The following is a 21,330-nucleotide window of genomic DNA, read 5'->3' as shown; positions in this document are numbered from 1 at the left end:
AATCAAGCAAGAGAAGACGCAGAAGCTCACATTCTCCGCTTTTCCCTTGGAGATCACTGGTGCTCTCTGACCATCTCCTTTTTTCATTTGTAAACTCAATGATACTTCACTGTGCATAGCAAATTTTGGTGACCACAGAATCCCAAACCACAGAAAGAGTGGTATCTGATCCTTTGTCAGCTTCCTGACACAGCAAAGAAGAGGAGAAGCATATGCAGCAAACAATTTTTTCATCATGGACACAGAAAATTTTCCCAAACCCAAGATAAGATGCTATTTCCAAATGGAAAGAAAAGTGGTGGCAGCTCCAAGCAGCCCTGAACATCTGGCCTATTTTGCATTTTAGATGCCAGTCTGACAGCCACTCTCCTGGCCCTCACATGGGAAGCCCTGTGCCAAGACACTGGTATCTGATGAAGCTAATTCTCCAGACCTCATGGATGCAGAGGGGAACCTGTCCTGTCCCCATCTTTTCAGAGGTGCTGGTGGCGCCTGGGCCATGATGCAGAGCTGTGAGGGGTGCCAGAAGCACCAACCGCAGGGGTAGAAAACAGTCATAGCTGGGGATGTTCTGTATGGCTGAAGGTGGCCACCTGTGGGAGTCTGTGGTCTGGGCCACTACTGGGGGAGCTGGCAGGGGGATGTGGGCAGACAGGGGACAGGAAAAGGAGCAGAGAGGACCTAGGGCACCATCTGGTGGCTTCACTCACTGCCTACCCCAAATCCCTGTCTCATGGGGTCACAGTATTGCATTAGTCAAGGGCTGGAGGAACACCAGGTCTTTCCAAGAGGCAGATCTGCAGGAAGAAGACATCCCTGCCCTTGGTGCAGACTTCTGCACCTTTATGGCACTGCTGAATGGGACAGTGGTGCAAACCAGAGCCGTAGCAACCATTTCACTTGGATGCTGTTCAGTCAAGCACCTCCCTTGATTAAGAGCCATCCCTAGCCAGGTATTTAGAGGTGATTTCCACTACTGACACCCCTGAGAAGCAAAAAGGAGTAGAAGTTGGAATCGGTGAAGAACACCTTGGGCTACACCTTGGACATACATTTCATTGTCATCCACCACAGCAAGGTCTTTCTTACCTACAGATAAAGGCAAAATACAGTTGGTGTGTTTCATACATCAGGACAGTACCTATGCAATTGCTTTGTCCTCTGCAGAAAAGGATATAACCAACAAACCAAAGAACCACTCATGTGAACCCCAGATTTTGCCTTCTCAAATGAGGATTTGCGGTAAAGCATTGTGAAAGAGTTGTTTTGAAGTGACTGGGTGACCTCAGTATAACCAAGGCCCTTTGCAGCAATACCAGCTAAGGCAACAAGTGAGGATGATCACGGGAACATACTGCATTTCTCAGGACCAAAGGCTTACATCTGGTGGAGACGGCAAAGGACCTTGGTGCTAGCATGGCACCTCCTTTAGAAGGTGTCAGGGCAGCTCATTTCCACCTTGCACCACTGCTTCCTTCAATAGCGGGTCTCCACTTCCATGAGATCCTGTCAATACAAAAGGATAATTCAACACTTGGAAATCAAGTGCAAGCATGCTCTGTGCACAACAGCACTATGCTGGGGGAAGCAGGTGGAGCTGAGCACATTAGGGGCACAGTTTTTAAGAGGAAACTCAATATTTACTTTAAAGCAAAACATGTGGAGTGACCACAACAAGCTAGTCATCACCTCTCACTTTTGGGGAGTGGGGGAGCCCATCCTTTTTTTTCTTGTTTAATTGCTCAACACTTAAAAATTAACTCCTTTCCTCCTGTTAGTAATACTCATTTTCTGTGTCTATTCTCATGGGCCGTAGAGCCAGGTAAGACAGAGAGATCAAATGGCTGCCTTTTTCCTGAACAAATCTCTGCTACAAAGTAGCTATACCAATATTATATGAATTATATTTCCTAATCTTCCCTGCCTGTGCCTGAAGGCATTTCCTCATACCTCCTTGGAAAACTTCACACCATTTAAAAGCATCCCTCTTTATACCTTTCTCTGTCACACACTCCAATGCAACTGTGGCTGCCAGTGGCACCCAGTGCTAAAGAAGCAGTATTAGCTTGTGGCTATGTAGCTTCAGAACTTCCTTTTTCTTGTGCAACAGCCTTTTACCCTCACAGGGCCAATCCAGAACCCATTGAAATCAACACACCGACTCCCCCTGACCTTGGCAAGCTTTGGAGCACAGCCCAAATCCTCAGTGTCTCTTGGAGGTTTTTACTTTTCCACTTAATTGATCAGAACCTGGTGCGATTCTTCCAGTACTTTAGCTCTGACTCTTCCAGAATAGTCTTTTCTGTTCCAAATACCATTCTTCCTCTCATGTTTCATTTTAAACAGCTTCAGCTACTTAATATATAGAATTTTTCAGGCATAAGTGTAAGAAACACGCTATTTAAAAACATAACAGAAAGACAAGACAAATCAATTCATTGCAAAGTGAGATCCTTGCCAGGAAATTTCCAGTACCACCCAGTATTTTTAGCATTTGTAAAACTGAAAAAGCAAAACACAAAAACTAAGCAGGATTGTTTTGAAAGTTTTCACTTTTTATCTATTTTCCACCAGCTTCTGCTGAATATTTTATTGCCATGCTGCAACATATTTATAATTCATCTCATCATTTCTTCAAATTTGCTAAGGAAAGGAATTGTAATACCTGTACAATCCTCTTGAAATTCTTCTGTGAATATGGATGTTTTCTGGTCGTATTAGGAAACACTAAAATTCCTTACTTCAAAAATATTTATTTGTAATTGTCATGATCACTTAACAAATGGAAAATGAGTCTAATAAGCCACACTGTGTGTTCATTGCTCTTTCTGAAATGAATTCCTCAACACTAGGAAGAGAAAAAGTGTTTTCCTGTGGTTAAAGAAAGTCCAAATTGCATGTTTGAAATCTCTTCTAATAAAAAGAGCAAGGCAATAAGCGGATTATCTCTTTAAACATAGTATAGGAAGGCTGGAGGCCCCGGAGACATTTTCCATAGCCTCTATCTCTGATGCATAGCAACATTATCTTCAACTAGAGAGGGTCCTATGACCCTGGAGCTCAATTTTAATTTGATCTTCTTTAAAGAGGTTTCTATGATTCCTCTCAAGTTATGCTGCATATTCTTATTTTGGGTTGGCTTTGTTTGGTTGTTTTTCTGTTGTTTTTTTTTTAATCTGAGATAAAACAGCCTCAGCTTTTTGATCCACTGGTTTGATCGTGTTATATGGATATTTCATGTAACCTCTTCCCTATCAGAACTATAATATGCATAAGCACAAATGGTAGGCAAGTTCCCGCTGACAGGAAAGAGAAAAGCTTGGATAGAAGATTCCCCTCTAGGGCCTCCCTCCAGTTGCTCTAAGTTTCAGAACAGGTCTGCCTGGGCAAATAACCTATGGGGTCAGGTTAAAGGACACTTATACCCTTGTTGGGAAATACTGGCCAGCTGAAACAAGGGCAAACCTATTGCCTTTGGTGGGGCAGAGGTACCATGCCTGCTCCTCCAGAGGCTCAAAATCCCAAGTGATAACAATGCCCATTCCCAAAAAGAAGGAAATTGGGGAGCTCGGCTTGAACGTCACTGGGCTGAAACCTGGCCCCAGACCCTCTTGGCTTATGCAGTGCCAGCAAGGGAGTTTCTGCAGATTCCCACCTCCTTGTATCTCTTCCTTGTTCTGGAAAGGGCACTGCCACTGAGACAGGGGTATTTTCTGCCAGGCAGGGTTATTTTCTCTATTTTCCTGTTCTCCATCTTTATCTCTATCTGTGCATCCTGTCCTCATAGTATACTGCTGTTATTGCTGAGGCAAAAGCATTTACTTGGAGGCACTGATTTGAGTCGGCTGAGTATGGTCACAGCAGGCATCTGTGACTACTTGATGGGATTAGCAGATTATGAGAAAGCATGTTTCACTGTGGGGTTCCTGAGAAAGGAAAAATGGGCAGGTGGATGCTTGGATCTTGGTTAAACTATGCATGAAGGCCTGATGACCGTGTCAGGAAAGTCGTAGACACAGGATCAGATGGACTGCTGCAGGTCAGGATTGGAGGACCAAGCCAGCAAGCAGGGAGGTCTCTGGATTGTCCCATCATTTATAGAGGATCAGGATTTAAGTATTTCAGCCATTCCAGGTGAGAGAAATCTGCACAGATCCCATCTGCACCATTTTTAAGATACATGTTGTGAGTGCTTGAAAAAAAGCAGCTTTTCTTTTGCATCAAACGGCTTTGCTGCAAAATAGCTCTGCTGCATCAATGCAGACTGAGCCCAGTGGGATTTGAACAAATGCATTCTCTTGTTAATAAAGGGCAGTTTAGAAGGAGCCAGGGGGGTCACAAGTCCCTCATGGTTGTGCCCTGAAGTCATTGTGGATCTCTGCAAAGAACTGGGGATGTAAGAGAGTAGTTCTGCAGTACAGAAAGATGTCTGGTCCACACAGGGTGAGATTTATTCCTGTTAGATATTCTCATATAGTGTATCACAGGGTTCTTCTAGAGTTGCTTGCTTCTTAGGTGTCTGCAGAATGATGAAAAGGAGAAAAAAGAAATGGAGGAAAATTATTCAAAAGGTGATGAATTAATTCTTAATAAGCAGACCCTGACATTTGTTCTGTTAGAAATGGCTCTAAGTGGTCTGCTGAAATGGAAGCTACTACAGTGAGAAATGTTGCTCTGCCAGAGACAAACGTGACTAATCCAGCCCAGGGGATAAAGATGCCTCCCTTACTTGTCACTCTTCCCCCAAAAAGCTGTCAGACAGGGAGGGGAGGGAAAATTGGACTTGGTAAAAAAATAAATCACTTTGGATTCCGTGAAGGAGGAATTCCCTGACCTCCTCGATCCTGTTTCTTCAACAGTTGAGTCTATTCCTCACGACCATTCCTTGTGTAGACAAGGCGCTGACAGACTGATATTTTAAGCGCTGTGTGGCACAGGCCTGCTGTAAGCAAGGTTACACAGCAAGTAGCTGAAATGCCACCGGGTGAAGGAAGCCCTACCTACAATAGCATTTTCCCTGTTGCCACCTCCAAAGGGAAATGTTTTACAAAATGCTGACTCCAGGCACCTCCAAAGCATGTGGGATTAACCCCTTGCTACCCAAGCTGTCTGACAGTCCAGCATGACAGCATGCAAATGCTTTTGTTTCAGGGGCTCTCTGCCCCGCTTCCCTTTACAGCTCCCTCTCCACACACAGCATCGTGCAGCAAGGGCTGGCCTGGACTCTCTGCAGCAGGCTCGGCCACCATTCAGCAATCCCAGCTTCTGCTCACAGGCCAAACACATTGGCCCACAAGTCTCACTCTTAAGTAAAGCACCCTGTTATATTTTGGCACAGCCAGATGGAGGAGGAGTGTCCCAGGTGGTCACAGCCCAGGATGACTGAGGGGGAAGCTGGTGAAGGTATTTGCACCAGTAGTGGAAAGTGCAGACAAATTCTCCTGTGCGGCAATCACAGGGCACTGCCACTTACATTTTCTTCTGAGCAGTACATGAATTCAGGACACTTGGTGGTGTCTGCTCTTGGTGTGAGATCTCATTCCATCCCCTCTCTTTGCTTTCTTCTCCTTTGTTTCTCCTGTTTCTGCTTTGACCTTTACCCCACGCTGGCTGAGACTACCAGCACCAAACCGACTCACAGATGCTTTTTTGCTCTTGCTGTGCTCCCTCTCTGTTTTACACACCTGCTACTCCCCAGAGCAGCAGTTAAGTGGTGTGGGCCACACACAAACGATTCAGCACAGCCCAGACAGCTCCACACTAGGGAGAAAAACCCACGCATACTGCATCTCATCATCCAGACTGAATCATTCCGAAGGGGGCAGCTGAGAAAGGTATACAGAAGAATAAACAGGACAGGGAGAAGGGATGAGGACCTACTGCTCTCCCTGTCCACCTAGTTCAAAATGCGGCAGGAGCACAAAGCCAGGGACACTGTTTTTTCCAGCATGTATGATGCATTGGGGTATAAGACAGCCTATATAAAACAGACCATCCTTCCCCTCAGTGATCAGATACCTGCCACTGTCTTTGCTACCACCAACCACTGTTGTGCCACAGCAGTAATTGCAGGAGGCCAGAGCCCTTGGGACCAAACCACATGGCAAGTAGCTCTGATACAGAGGAGGCTACCTGATTTTAGACCACTGTTTCCTAAAAGGTGGGAATTGTGAAAATGCCTCAAATACTGGAAAATACTGTTTTTCACAAAACAGAGGGATGGTGTCAACTGAAGCTGGCACCATTCTCCACACTGCTTAGGCAACCTGGGGAATTCTCCCCAACAGGACATCAGTGGGAGGAAGCAGGGGATATTTTACAGGAACACATTCCAATATTAGAATAATGGAGATATTTTTTAACAGATAAGAGGTCTGGAGGGAAAAAATAAAACGAAGTTCTGAGGACAGGAAGGAAATGTTCCCTGGGGTGCCCGATGCCAGTTTTGCCCCTGTGAAACAGCTGATGCCTGCCAAAGGCATGGTAGAGGGCTGTGTGGGCCTCTAATCTGCTTCATGTGGCCCACACAACTGATCTGCACCTGCATATTCCTAGTTGCAGCTATTTTCACTATGAATGCTTTTAGTTCCTTGTCTCTAACTCATTACTCCCAGCCCAGCAAGAAGATCTGAGCTCAAAATGTGCCCACACTGCCTTTTCCTGAGCCCCAGAGCTGACAGAGACTGTATGAGCCCAGCCTTAGTTCAAACCATCTCTATAATCTGCTACCATGAAATGGCTCTCAGGTGTTTAATGCCAGTGACAGCAAAGCCGTGTCCAGAGTCTGCCCCCAGTGCACAGATTCTTCTACCCCAGAGGACTTCTTAGCTGCCTAAATAACCTGAAAAGGACAACAGTGGAGACCAGCATCTGGCCAACCCTCTGTGCACATCCGTCCTGTTCAGAGCAATGCCAAACCCCTCAATGCCTTTCAGCATACATCATACAGCAAAGCATCTGCATGAAACCAGGACTGCCAGAACTGGTAGAGCTGCAGGAGCAAGGGTTCTGCTGGAAGAGGGAAGATGGGCTACATGTGCAGCCCAGCTGGTCAGTGGATGCCACGTCTCATTTTCTCCTTTCAGTGTGCCTGCTAGTGCCGTGGTGACTCTGTGGGGTTTCTCTCCCCATGTGCCCAGGGCATAAGGGAGCTCTCAAAGAGCAGGGCCCCATCCCTTACCTTCCCTGGAGGACTCTTTCTGGGTGACAGGTTGTTTCTATTGTCCTTGAGGATAGAATAGACATCAACTTGCTGCAAATCCAGGCACTGCAGAAGAAGACAGAAGAGATCAAGGGTCAAATAAATTACTTAGGTTTAAGACAATTAATGGCCCACTGGGTTGTTCTCCATCTCATGCCTGACATTTTTTAGCAACTGCCATCTCTAAAATGTTGAAGTTTCTGACCTGAACTTGGGCAAACAGAAAATCCTTTTCCCCTGAAAGCTCTACAGTGCAGCTGCATCATCTTCCTTTTTCAGGTTCACAAGGGCAGGCTTTGATGTCACCTACCCTGTGTAAGGCAGTGGAGAAGAATGACAATGCTACCACTTTCTTCCACTTCAAGTTGTCCCAGAATGCAGGATAAAGACCCCTCTGTCTCATGGAAGGATATTGTGCACTATGTGTACTCACAGGCAGTGCTCTGCACCCAGAACTGTTTAGGCACCTGACACCCACAAGCTCTTGCTTGTGGTTATTCTGGGCATACAAAGGTGACAAGAGGGGCAAGGCTGAAGGTCCTGAAGCACAGGGGCTGTCAAAAATGGGAAACCCTACCTCAGGTAAGATTCCTGTTTATTGTCTGGGGTTTTTTTTTTCCAAGCTGGATCTCTCTTTTCTTCTTAGAGTGAGCAAAGAATAATAATAATAAAAATCAATACACTCCCAGGCCCTCAAACATACCCATGGTCCCACACAGCTACACAAACATACACATGGCCTGCATGAATATGCACCCACTGGTCCCCCAGGTAATCATGTCACAGGAGATGCGTGTCAGTTTGAGTGATGTTCCAGATCTGCCTGAAGGATCAAACATAACAATCAGGAGGACTTTTCCGTGTGTGTTTCAAGGATGACAGCAGGTTGCCAAGGTGGCTGTTTCTCTGGCAACAGGAAGATGGGAGGAGCTCCGGCCGCAAGAGGGGCAGATGGTATTAGTGGAGAGACTGCAAAGGGAGCGAGGCTCCCTGCAACGCAGCAAAGAGGAAGAGCAAAACATGGAGGCCCGATTCTGGGGCTACCCAATCACCTGAAGCCTCACCGTTTTATCCAGAGCTACAAACACTCGGTATCTTTCGGGATCATGGCCAGCAGGGTGGTGGTTTGAACAGGACCAGGTGATAGAGGAGCAGCATTGGCAAGCGGAGCTTGGAACAAACAAGCACTCAGACAGGAGGGGGGCACCACATGGTGCTCCCATTCCCACCCCTCCTCTGGGAACAGTCAAATTATTTCACCTGTCTGCTTCCCATTCCAAACAACTTGCTTGCCTACACAGACATTCCCAACTATTCACATGTACACTCACACACATGAAGAATCTCATTTCCCCATCCTCATTTTCAATTCTCTTTGTGATGCTCACAGTGAGGACTTCGTCCCACATGCTGCGCTCCTAGCAGCCTGGCACTGTGTCCCCTTGGCAGGACAACAGGCAGCCTCTTTCACTGCTCTAGTCTGACTCCACTCACAAGCAAGAAGGATCATTTCGGTGTTTAACCTCCAAAAATCATTCCCTCCCTCCGCAAGCCCTCTTCCCATGAAGGCTATTGACAGTGCTGGTCCTTTACTGACTCCTTGGAAAGCTGGTTTCTCCAGTCACCATTTGCAAATTAATTACTTTTCCTTGGTCGCTGACCACCTGCTACTGTCACAGTGGAGGCACACAGGCCTCTCTCCTCCCTGCTGGCAGATGCCTGCCCATCCCCAAGCAGCCTCCTTGTCTCCCTCACACCATGAAAAGCTCCTGTGCTCTGGAACCCGCCTGCACTGCAGGGGTTCTGTTTGCTGCTCTAAAAAGCTTATTTGAAGTGTAAAGTGGATGAAGTCCCTTGGATTGTTATTTCCAAGCTGCTCATTAACAAGGCAGCTGAGCTGGAAGACAGGAAAATACAGGTTTGGGTCTGGGCAGTGCAGTGAGGTAGAGCTGCTCTAGTGGTGCAGGAGGACAAAGAGGTCAAGGAACAAATGGCAGTGTAGTGGGAACAAAGAGGGTGCTCAGTGGCCCTCTTATTATCAGGGCTTTTTGCTACCTGCTGCTTTTCACTGCGTAAACCTACCCCCAGGGACCACAAGGTGAACAGCGGCACCTGGAAGAGCCAGCAGGAAGGCATTATCCTAGAGATATTCAGAAGCATGGCTTTGCAGAAGGTGTGCTAGGACCATTCCCACACCAGGGGTAAGCCTTGCTGCTGTGTAGGATAACATGTCATGAGCTGCACTAGCCTGTTCCAAGCCTTTGCTTTGATGTCCAGTGCTGCCTCCTGTCGCTCCTGCTCTCAGTTGCAGGCCTGCAAGGACACTGGTTCCCTGATGTGACTTGTTTCCAGAGTCTGACCTCTTGCTTTACCCCATGGATGGCCCATCTGGCATGTGCTGGCCTCCTGTCCCATTCCCTAATCACTGACCTTCTTCTTTATCTCATCACTTGGAGTTACTTCTCACACATCCTTTCCATTTCCTTGCCTTAGCTTACCCCAACACTGAGGACAGATTTCTGCCCTCCCCATGGATTAAGCACTGTGTTCAACGCCCAGTATAACAGCAGCCGCTTTTCACAACACACCTAGTTTCAAGCATAGTGTGCAGAGCTGGGTTTACACTATGCAGAGTCCTAACACAATTTGGCAGCAGAGCACCAGAGTCATCTTTCAAAGGAAATAGGGTTTGTTAACTTCCCACTCCCCTCACATGTTCTGAGGGCCCATCCAACACAGGGTCCCCACCCCAGGGCTCTCACCCTCTTTCCTCCATGCTCTCCCCTGCTCTCATCATGTGCCATGTGTGTGGCTGGAGCTGCTGCTTCATGCCTGAGTGAGTTACCCCACAGCAGCTGCTCCACGATAAAGGACCCTCCATTGGGTGGGCTTGTACCCCCCGGCACACACAGGCAGGAGGTGGTCCAGGCTGCTCACAGCTCTGCCGAAGAGGGCTGAGTGCCTGCTCTGCACACCAGGCTGGCTGCGAGCCCTGCACAGCTGGTGTGTGGTTAACGGGCCTCGGGGAAGGCTGCCTGGGCCAGGTCCATAAGGCTGCAGCAAGCATGGAGGCTCAGCCAGCTCCAGGCACTGCTTGTGCCTAAAACTGTCTCTGCTGGCTTGCTGGATTAGCCTTCGTGGGGCCTCCTGAACAGAACAACATGATGAAACATGTAATTAAGATGGAGCTAAGGATGCATGACGAGGCCGACTGAGCGAGAAATGGATTTGATTTTTTTTTGTCTCCTTGCAGAAATCATCCACTTCAGCAGGAAACTACCCATTTGGATTTTTATAAGCCTGAATTAAAAATAAATTACTTGATACAAATGAAAAGGTTTATAACCTGCAACCTCCTTTACCTAAAGCATTGCTTTTTGCCCAGAATAAACATATCACGTACAATACCTAGTGGTTTCTTTTAAACCTCTACTCCAAAAATTCAAGGGCCACAAAATGGTGCACCCCCTCCCCCGCCTGTGAAGTGAGAATGAGAACAGGGCAGGCCCATCCTCTTGTTCATATCTGCCCCTGATCAGGTCTCCTACCTCCTTGGCAGAGCTTTGCTCCTCTCTGTAGTACATTCTCCAGGGCTTCGCTTTGTTTAGTTTAAATGATTAATGCAGCAGAGCTCACAGGTTTTCCTTGGAGAGATGTTTCCAGCCTTTACAGACCCTGCAGTTAGAATGGTTTCCTAATATTCAGGAAATATCCTTCTCTACTCACTTTCATTTTATGCCTCCTTGTTTGTCCCACAGATCACAGGGGTGGGGGAAAAACCCTTCGTAGTGGAGCAGCCCTCCCATTGGAGTAAAAGGAGAAAAAGGAATCCATTTTAAATGGATCTGGATGGGTTATAAATGGGATTAGGGGTTGTGGTTACTTGAGGTAGCTGAGGTCTGGGCCTGACATTTCAGGAGAGACACTCCAATCCTATTACTTATGACGCTGAGCCTACTAGCCTTGAGGTGTGGGAGCAGTTGGTGTTCCCCAGTTTGGGGAATGCAAAAGGAAATCCTACACAATGAAAATGGGAGATGCTCCAAGAAAGAGACTCCTTTCACTTTCTTCCTACCCTTTTCTCCCCGAGAGAGAAACTACAGGGTCTGTGACACTGACACCAGTTAAGGTGTCACAGCAGGAGTTATAAACAGCTGGGGTTGTTTTGGGTGAGCACATCTCTCTGCCCCTATCCCGAGCTGTCATTCTCTAGCTGGGAATGTCATGTCCATGAGACACTCTACAGTACAAAGTGGGGCTAAGATCCTGTCTTTATTCCTGCCTCCTGGAAGACCTTCCTCTTCCACCACTAGGAACCCCCTCTGGCCCAAAGCCTGCAGCTCTGTGCTGCTACACTGCTGACAGAGGAAAGGGTGCTGCCCCACAGGACACAGTGCAAGGCTTTGGCACTGGGGAGGCCATGAGTGGGACCAGGATGGAGAAACATAGCATGCATAGTCCTGAGAGAAGCTAAGCAAGGCAGAGCGCAGAGTCATCAGTACCAAGCTGGTGCACAGGTATTGTGTATGTATCATATAATGGTACTGGTGCTGTCTGTACCATGGCAGAGCAGGAAAAGGAAGAGTTATACCATGATGTGAATAGAAGGGATGGAGGGCAATTCTGATACTCACATCATAGACAGGAGATGGTGGTGGTGGGATGGCTGAAGGGGGCTGGGTTTCCACCTTCTGTCTCAGGATATTTAGCTGGTTCCTTTTAGGGCACAACACCTGCTCAGGACAAGACACCAAATGACACATTTGGAGGAAACACCATCTTCCAAAAGTGAAGTGAACACCAATGTCATGTGGAAGCCAGCTGCTTGCATACTCCCTTCCTGCTTTCATAAGAAAGAGTGGTGGCACTCTGCAACATGTGGCCTGGTCCCTTTCCTCACCACAGGGTTAAATGATCTGGTGACTTACCCTGAAGCAGTGGAAAGGAGAACTGGGCTCTGTGCATTCACTTCACCACTGAAATTAGGTGGATGGAGGGTTCAAATATTTAACAGCACACAACAATGCTGTAGGACAGAGAGTAAAGCAGGGCTCTGTTCAAAGTGTGCAGGGGGATTTCAAAGAAGCAAGATGACTTCTACAAGGATTTGGCCAGGAAGCTTTTGCTAATACACAGTCTAAAGAGCACAGATGACCATTAATGACGACATATAGTCAGTGATATGCTAACATACAAGTCCAGCATATGGCTGAAGGAAGGTCTCTTCCTCTGGAACACTTCTTGTATCAGATGAGTTCTCCTTGAGCATGTTTCATCCATGCACAGATAAGGGTTAGCCCTGCTCAGCAAGCAAAAGAAGAGGCAGAAAAGGCAGAAGGCTTTGCTGAGTATCTCTGTTCTAATTCAGAAAGAAGTGGGATGATTATATTCACATCACATGAAAACGATGAACTGCTTTCCAGTCCATTAGTAACTAAGGAGGATGCTAAATAGCTTCTCTTAAAGATAAACATTTTTAAACCAGCAGGTCTGAGCAAGCTGTGGTGAGAAATATGGGCTGTGTTCTGCAGGAGGGCAAATGTAATGTCTGCAAGATTTCTTTGGGCCCCAAGGAGAGCCTGCAGGTCTGACACTTGCTGGCCCACCTCAAAACCTAGAGATGCCAATTGGCAAGTCGTGACAGTGCCTCCCTCGTCATCCCCATGGAGACGCTGTCTAGGCAAACAGAGATGGGGGCCCATCTCCAGCCTAGTCACTCTGCTGCTCACACCCCTTCCCCCCCATCAGACTGCCTGCAAAGGAAGTCTCACGAGATTAGCAGGTCTGCCAACTGCTGCCATCCTGTTTTCAACCTCCTGATGTCTGACTGTGTGTGCTGAAGCCTGATGCTCCTTGGAGTCATATTGTACCACTAGCACAGCCTCCACATAAAAATGCATGCAGAGTCTGCTGTTGTGTTGGCAAAGGGCAGTTTGAAAGAGTAAATATGGGGCGTACTCTACCTAGAAAAAAACAATCACCAAATTCCATTCTAAAAGACACCAGGGAGGTTTAAGCCAGCCTGGAGATCTCTGGAAGAATGCAGAGGATGTTATTTGAACACCTGAGGGTGGCAGTACTGGAGCAGTATGTTTCCCCCAAACAGGGATTACAGTATCATAATTCCAGAGTTTTTTCCATAGGGCCCCTGTCTCATCCAGATATTCAGCTCTACTTTTGGCTTTTCTTCTCTTGCTCCCTGCATCATTTCTTCCCCACTCCTGCTTTCCCTTTTGCCCTCAGCTACTCATCCCAGCTTCTAATTCCTTACCCAGCTGATCCCAACCTATGCTACTAGTCCGCTCACCTGAAGGGCCCTGTCAGTCCAGTCCTAATACCCTCCTCCAAGCTCCCATGCTTCCTTACTCCAGATGCCAGTCCCAATTTCCCTCCTGAAGCTGCTTCCAGCCTCACAGAATCACTGCTGTTGGAAGGTGCCTCTGGAGATTGTCTTGTTCTATCCCCATCTGCTCAAAGTAATGTAAACTAAAGCAAGTTGCTCTTCAGGTCCTCGTTTCCCTTTTTTTCCAAGTTAATTGGGACTTCCACACAGGCTTCCTTGGTGTCCTTGTCCAGACCTTCCCCTCTCACTCTGCCTCTTAATGTTTTCTCTGTCAAACAAAAGCCCAAGGCTCTGGTCCCCATCCCCTCCATGCTGCAGATTGCTTTTTTCTATAGTGCCTGAGCCATGGCTCAGGAACGCAGTTGCACAGCCTCCTTGCAATCAGGTTGTGCCCTTGAACCAGAGTAGTCCGCATCATGAAAGAGGATTAGAAACAGGGAAAGTCCTGCCCTCCTCCTGCCACCAGAGCTGCAACAGACTTGCTTGAGTGCACAGGACATTACCTGTCTCAGTGGCACCATTTGGAAAAGCAGCCTCACAGGGGCTCCTTTAGACAACTGAGCTGCTAAATTGACAAGACCCACAACTGAGCAGGCACAAACTGCAATTTTCCAAAAACCCATCACAAGACTGCATCTTCTTGAATATTCTCAGGGCCAGCACAACTGCTAGTGTGACTTCTTGCCTTGTGCCAGATCCTTGCTCCAGATCCATGCAGAGCATGCTGGAGTCCAAATGATTACCAGAATTTCTTTAATGGACAAATCAATGACCCATTTTGTCTCTCCTATAATCTTTTTTTCTCAGAAAGACTCAACTTAAAAAAAAGAAAACAAATCTAAGGCAGACACCCAACATGGAAAATTTCAGCACAGGGACTTCCAATCCAGCCAAGTTAGAAGCAAATGAAATAAATTCCTAGAATGGGTCATGTCAGATATTGCTTTTTATTTGGTTATAACTTGCCTTTCTTTTCCACAGAAGCAGAGCTGTTGCAGCTATGCTCAATGATGCAAGAAGAACTGTAAAGGTAATGAGGACTTCCCACCCATAAGAGGTCTCTACATATCCTGTACCTGTAAGAAAGAAGACAAAAGATTCACAGTGTGAGTGGAAGTTACAATCCTGCTGTATCTTTAACCCTGGAGAAAGTCTTGAGAGAACTAAGAGAAACAGTGCGGAATATGGTAGTGCAAGTGCTCACACCCTTCAAAACCTTCAGTCTGACTGAACAGAGAGCAGGGTGCAGCCAGGGAATCACGCAAAAGAGACAGGATATAAGCAGCTGCACTTCATATTGGTTAGAGGGAGGTGACATATGAGAGCCAAGAAGGTGATAGGCAGAGGCTGGCTAGGGTCTTTGGTGGTAGGGGCAGAAAGACAGATGGTGGAAAGCACACAGGCCACACAAACTAGCAGGGTGGGTACTGTAGGCATCCTCTGACCAGTGCAGCAAAGCTATTTCATCACAGCTCTTTGCATTTACACTTTCTAAGAAGTTTTCTGTATCCAGCATTGCATTCAGTAGTGCAAATCCAGCCAGTCAGCAGCATGCATGTCTGTGTATTAATGGAACAACTGACCCCTTGTACCACATAGGAAAAGGGGAAGGATTACAGTGAGCCCCTGATGTGTTCGTGAGCCCCCAACAGTAAGTGCCTAGCCTGTAGGTCTGATTATGGCAAGAACCCTAACCACTGACCTTGCATTCAACCATCTCTGTCATGCTGCTAGAGGCCAAAGCACACTCTCTCTTGAACAATAACACCTAAAAGCACACTCTGACTCCGTGCCCAGGCTCTCTGGTTAGACCCTGGCTTTAAGCCTGCTGTTCCCAGGAGGCTGCATCAGGGCAGATAAAAATCACTGCAACTTCATGCCCCATCTGCACACTGGGAACAGTAGCACAGGTCACCTGTGCAAAGTGCATTTAACTCTGATGGCATTAAGTATTTGGCATGAAGTATTATTGCCATCTGAGTTCATAGCATGTTTGGGTAGAGGAAAAGAAAAGATCATCTTTTCATAGCCAGATCCAGCTGATTTATAACCACCTACCCTTTCTTTCTGGTTGTTCACTTACCTCTAGCAAGGACAAACACTCCGTTTCCCATCTTGTGAATGTTATTCCATTTGACGTCACAGTAGTATGTGCCAGTGGAAGAGGTGTTTTCAAGGGGCCTGATTATGTGTTTGTAAGATACAGTAGCAGTCTTATTCTCTTCTCCAGGAGGGATGGTTACACTTTCCAATTTACTGTAAATGGATGTTTTCTGGCCCAGTGAATTAATCCAGTAATAGAATATTGAAAATGTGGTGTATTTCGGCATATAAGGGAAGATGACTGTACAGGGGATGGATATTCCTTCCTCAACCAGTGCAACCTGGATTGGAGGGTTCTGCCGTACATTGACGCTTGCTCCTGTAAGGGTAATAATGGTTAGCAGTCACCTAACATCACTTTAAGTCAGGAGCAGTCTGCTGCCCCAAGGACAGGGTCACACCGAAAGTAACTGTATGTCAGGAAGTGCACCCGTAGCATGCAGTGTTGGCCCTTGTCAGAGACGGAGTAATTCAGAGCACGTGCCCTGTGTGATCTGCCACATCTCTTAGGTAATTGCTGTACGATTTGTGATAGCCTGTTGCATTCACAGGCTTCCCCTTTTCCCTTGTGAGCTCCTCTGTACAACACCAGTATGCAGAAAGACAGGAAATGAAGCAGGAAGTGAACTGATTTTGCAGTGGTGTGAGACTATTTACAGCAGATTAATGGTAAGCAATTTTCCAAGACAAATGCTAGCTGGGCATCTCTTGAAACTCCCAAGTTACAAACCTCTGCTTGGGCATCTCCGTGTGGCCATGTGATGGCTGTGTCAGTGAAGGTGCTGTAGGCAAAGCAGGTGCTGTCAGTGGACTGTGTATTTCTGAAGTATGAGTGAGGAAGGAAATTACATACTCTGTACAGGGGCCAGCACCAGGGCCATGAGAAGTAAGACATAGCTTAATCACTCCGAACTTTTACTGCTATAGATGAGCAGCAAAGCACAAGACTCAATGCTAGATACAGGAACTATCTGCAGAAGACTGCAGATCTTGAGTATCTGTATGTGACAGTATCTTGGGCAGAGAGATGGGAGATCATGCCCTTCATGCGCTTCCTCCTTACACAGACAGGGCTGTTGAAAGTGATCTATCACTGCAATTCTTTAGACAACGATGTCGGGAGTTACAAGAGAGGATGAATAAGCACAGATGGAAAGCCACACCATAGTTCACTCCCTGTTTTATTTAATAAAAAATAAGATGCTAAGCGTGAGCCATGGGCTAGTAAGGAGCCCAGGGGGCATGACCTCTTTCACTTCTCAGCTAAATCCAGGTTTAACATCAGGCAGTCTCAGAATCTGTTTGTTTAACAGTTGACATGACACCACATATAAAGCAAGTTAAGAGGTCCCTGCAAACTACTGTTGTCTTTAAAAAAGGAACTGGAAACTTACACACAAGTCTTCTTACAAAATGAAGGATTCTTTCACAGACATGAAAATAAAAGGTGGGGGGAGGAAGGAGTAAAGAGAGAAAGAAGGGGATAGGCACACTTTTCCATTCATGCTTTTGATGGGATTCCCTGGAGTTCTGCATTTATAAGCAGGCTCATAACAAGGCATTAAACCTGTCCCTGAGCACAGCCAGGCTTACTTTCCTGTCATCATGCACTAATGCTGCATCGCAACAGCAGCATCACCTCTGCATGGTGGGACTCAGTGTTGGAAAAGGCAATGCAGCCAGAGGACAGCTGAATGCTAAGCACTGAGGAAGGGTTGTCAGGGGGCAATAATGGAGGAAGAGTGTGGCCACTCTCCAGAAGGGACTGTTAGGAAGTAACGTCCATAAAGGAAAATCCTCTACAGATGATATAGAGCCAGAAACAATGGCGGGAGAGTAAGGAAGAGCTTAGTTTACATCACTAGAAAAAGGTTCTTTGCTGTAAAAGCAACTGAGATACAGTCCAGTCCTAAGAGACGTGCTCAGTTCGTTGTGAGCATGCAGTCCTGTGGACACTAGGTACAGTATTATGGAAAGACAGTGACAGAACATCCTGCAGACACTGTAGGAGTGATAACCCGAGTAGTCTCTTCTGGGCCTTATTTTCCAAAATCATTTATCATCCTTCTCCTGATCTCTACCCAGCAGAACACACATGAATATAGTTTCTACACAAGACATGGCTAAGCACTGCTGTAACAAAACAGAAGAGAGATCCATCTTCTCACAGTATCCCAGGGGCCATTAGATTGAGAAGAACATACTAGCGAAAAAGCCAAAACATTTTATTTAGGTTATCTAACCCTTCTCCCATGTTCCTTCTTTCCTGAGGATTCTCTCTCTACTTTGAAATGCTTAAAAGACAGAAATAGCAGCAGTGTGCCAATTCCTAGAGGGGATCTCTGGAAATTAGCAAAAGATAGCAGCTGGAAACACTCTCATATGAACAAAAGTGAGAGTAAACAAAAGGAATAAAAACTCACAGGTTTACCTCCACACTGAAGCAACCAAAGAAACAGGAAGATGACTTTTAGAGTAGAGGCCATGATGAGGGGGTCAAAGGCTGGAAGACAGCAACCAGACACAAAGATCCAGAAGGCAAAAGAGATGGGGGTTGTCAGGTACTTCCACTCCTGGGCAGCTGGTTGATCCTCTCCTGTTTGCGAAGGGATGTCAGGATGTACACACACTGCTTTTGCCAAGTTGTTCCTGGCAGCTGCAGCACTTCTGCTTTTCAGTAAGACTCCTCCCCACACCAGGTTTCATGTCTCTGTACTGTTCTAGTGGTGTTACACCTACCAGTGGGTGCCCAAAGATTAGACTACAAGCTCTTCAATGGATTGAGCTTTGTCTCCCGATGACTATAAAATATCCCACTCATTCCAAGCAAACTTTGTCACCTTCCACAATGACCGAAGCCTGATGTTGGAATAGGGGAAAAAAATGCACTTTGACTGATGCTGACTGAGGCCATTTGAGGTGAATGTGATTAAATTCAGGGAAGGATTCAAGTGATTCTGAATAAATGGACAAGCTTAAAAGTGGTACAGTGGGATTTTTACCATAATTTTGCAAGGATTTGTTTACACAGTTGGTTTGGAACAGCTATTCCTGAATATCTCACAGATCTTCCAGGTTTTGGAATAACGGCACGTTACTTCTACTTATCTTAATCAAGTGCTTTGTTCACATGGGGAAGCTACTGAGCAGTGCCACAGGGTGTGGGTTCAGGGCAGAGTAGCAACATTAAACTCCTCCTTTATGTGATCACTCAAGTGTGGGATCCCCTGTTTTGCCTTCAGCACAGGAAACAAGTACCAACATCAGCAGTCAGTACAGAGGAACAGCTCTGCTGTATTCTGGACTGTACAAAACTTCCCTCCACAGCCAATGCCTCTACTAGGTCACTTTGGAGAAAGGCCCTCTTATTCCAGAAGTGAGAACAACTGGACAGCAAATTCATCCCTAATGGCTGGGATGTTTCAGATCCACACAGCTGGCTCTGAATCAGCTTCACTATACAGGCAAGCCTTAAGAAATCTATTGTAGGGGAATCTAAGGAGAGCCCTTTGAAGATGAAAACCCTCTTTTTGTGGGAGGATCCTGACGCCTATACTCATGAAGAGTCTTTGATTTTGATGAAAGCTTGTTTTTAGCTAAGAAATCTGCAGTGCAACAGCTGAGCACCGCCTGACTTAAAAAACCCCTAATGTCTGAGAGGTCTTAACTTCTCTCTTGGTAGCTTCCTCCTTTCGTACTTTTTGTGAGACATTTGTGCTGTCCACAAAAAAGTGCTTTGCTGCAATTTCAAGGGTGCCTGCACACATGGGGTGCTTTGCTGTGGAGATTGGTGGGAGACAGCTATGCAGGAAATACTGAAGAAGGTAGATGAGCCTGTCATCAAAATTGCTCTCTCTGAGTTGATTTATCCCTCCAGACTTTGTAGGAGCAAGGTTTGCTCCAAAACCACCTTTGGTTTTCAGCATTTTTCCTCCTGTTCGGCCAGGGACAGGTCCTCAGGAGGAAGGGGTCTTGACACAGGGAGTGGCTTGCAGCTGCAGCCACTGCTGCCCCCAGAACCCAGGGATGGTTCCAGTACCTTGCTGAGAGAGAGCCCTGACAGATGGGGAGAGGAGCAAGTGGCTTTGTATGGCTCTTGAAGGCTGGTGCAGCAGCTGCACTCCTCCAGGGAAGGTTTAGCTCAGATTAGCCAAAACCAACTCCTCTTCCCAAGACATGCTGACGTGAGCTGCAGGAAGCTGGTCTCAGCTGGAAATTACTCCTCACAGGTCTTAATGCTGAACAGCAAGGACAATCAAGAGCAGTAACAAGACACTTGGGGCTCACTTGGTGTTTTAGATATGTAGGCACAGATCAGGCAGCTGTGGCTCTGAGGGGCTGTTGGAACACAACAGCGCTCAACAGTGTTTCTCAGGCACCTCAAGGTAGTTGGAGGAAGGAGGGAGAAGGGGGCAGGGTCTTACTACCCTCCTATGGAAGAGCTCTGCTGAACAGTGAGGGCCTCCTCTGCTCTTCTATCATGCTCATCCCCATGGTAGCAGACAGCTTTGCAATTTCCAACATTGATGTATTTCTAGAGGACAGAACATGCTGCTCCTGCTACTGATGTGTTTTAACTGTTATCAGCATTCATCTGCTTCAGGAATTCAGAGTGATAAGTGGATTAAGTGCGGTAGGTTTGTGGGGCTGCTGGGTCAACATCATCCTTCCATCTTTTCCCTTCTCTTCCTAAAAACAACCCTGTTGCCACTCTAAATGCCAAGTCCTGGAAATATAACCCTCTGGAATTAAAAAAAAAAAAATATATATATATATATATAGATCTAGTATTTCAAAAGAGATCACACATAAAACCCAGCTGTGGGATTAGAGGCACCGCACGGCCAGAAATACATTCACTGCTGGGATTTGCTATGGTAGAGCTCGCTGAAAAGAAATGGCTTTGAAATTACTACCCAGCAGCTATTAACTGCAAGACAGGATGACATTCTGTTCCTCAGAGCCTAAAGGAAGCCTGGGTCTTTGAATGTTAAATTCTAATCCAATTTGGTCTGGAAATTCTGGACTGGATTTTAACCCTGGAGACATAAATGGGGGAAGATGAAGATGAGGAAGATGGAAAGTTTTGTGTTTCTATTGCCAGCCTGTGGCAGGGCTGAACTGATCCCCCCAAAAACTTGCGTTTTGGAGCCAATCAGAATACCTGTGCCAAAGGAAATAAATTATAAAGCTCCAAAGGAATAGGTCGTTGTATGACCTTCACTCATGCATTATACAGTACACTGCTGCATGTGAGCTGGTCCCTGCAGCATGATAAGGAGGGAACTGCCTGTACAGCTGTAGCCCTGCAACAGCACAGACTGCCCAGGATTTGTATGGCTTGGTTCTTTCTTTGATGCAGAGAATGCTAATCACTTCCTGAGACTAAATATATGATTGGGCTAGGTGCTAGCAACAGTTTCTGCTCCTGGCTGGAAAGTGTCCATTAATTTCACTCAAGCGCTGTTAAAAGCCCACGACAGTGGCCAGCATTCCCAACTGTGAGGAAAAGCACATTGTTCTGGCGCGCACAGAGGACGAGTTTGGGCGAGTGCTGAACCTACCAGAATTGCCTGTTCACAGCTGTGTCCAATGTACACCCACAAGTAAAGGCACATACACACGTGCCCACACGTGCCCACACATGCCCCCCCAGCCAACTCCAGGCAAAGCATTTATTCAA

General features: G+C 46.6%; 1 protein-coding gene across 1 annotated transcript; it reads right to left on the bottom strand.

Annotated features, from left to right (window-relative positions):
* Positions 1-2,534: 2,534 nt before the first annotated feature.
* NFAM1 (NFAT activating protein with ITAM motif 1) lies at positions 2,535-18,510 on the bottom strand. The gene is made up of 6 exons (XM_005150301.3): positions 18,079-18,510; positions 15,628-15,966; positions 14,511-14,620; positions 11,836-11,934; positions 7,181-7,267; positions 2,535-4,519 (listed from the first exon to the last, which is right to left on the bottom strand). Exons 1-6 carry the CDS (start codon positions 18,131-18,133, stop codon positions 4,460-4,462), a joined length of 750 nt encoding a protein of 249 aa, XP_005150358.1. The 5' UTR covers positions 18,134-18,510; the 3' UTR covers positions 2,535-4,459.
* Positions 18,511-21,330: the final 2,820 nt, after the last annotated feature.

Source organism: Melopsittacus undulatus, chromosome 5 (genome assembly GCF_012275295.1).
Source record: "Melopsittacus undulatus isolate bMelUnd1 chromosome 5, bMelUnd1.mat.Z, whole genome shotgun sequence".
NCBI lineage: Eukaryota > Metazoa > Chordata > Aves > Psittaciformes > Psittaculidae > Melopsittacus > Melopsittacus undulatus.
This window is presented reverse-complemented; position numbering and strand designations above follow the sequence as displayed.

Excerpts from the sequence above, each read along its gene's own strand:
- NFAM1 (XM_005150301.3), bottom strand. The coding sequence starts at position 18,133 with ATGGCCTCTACTCTAAAAGTCATCTTCCTGTTTCTTTGGTTGCTTCAG. Across the intron at positions 7,268-11,835 it reads CACCATCTCCTGTCTATGAT|TGCCTGGATTTGCAGCAAGT; the intron begins GTGAGTATCAGA and ends CTTCTTCTGCAG. Across the intron at positions 4,520-7,180 it reads GAAAGAGTCCTCCAGGGAAG|ACACCTAAGAAGCAAGCAAC; the intron begins GTAAGGGATGGG and ends ATCATTCTGCAG.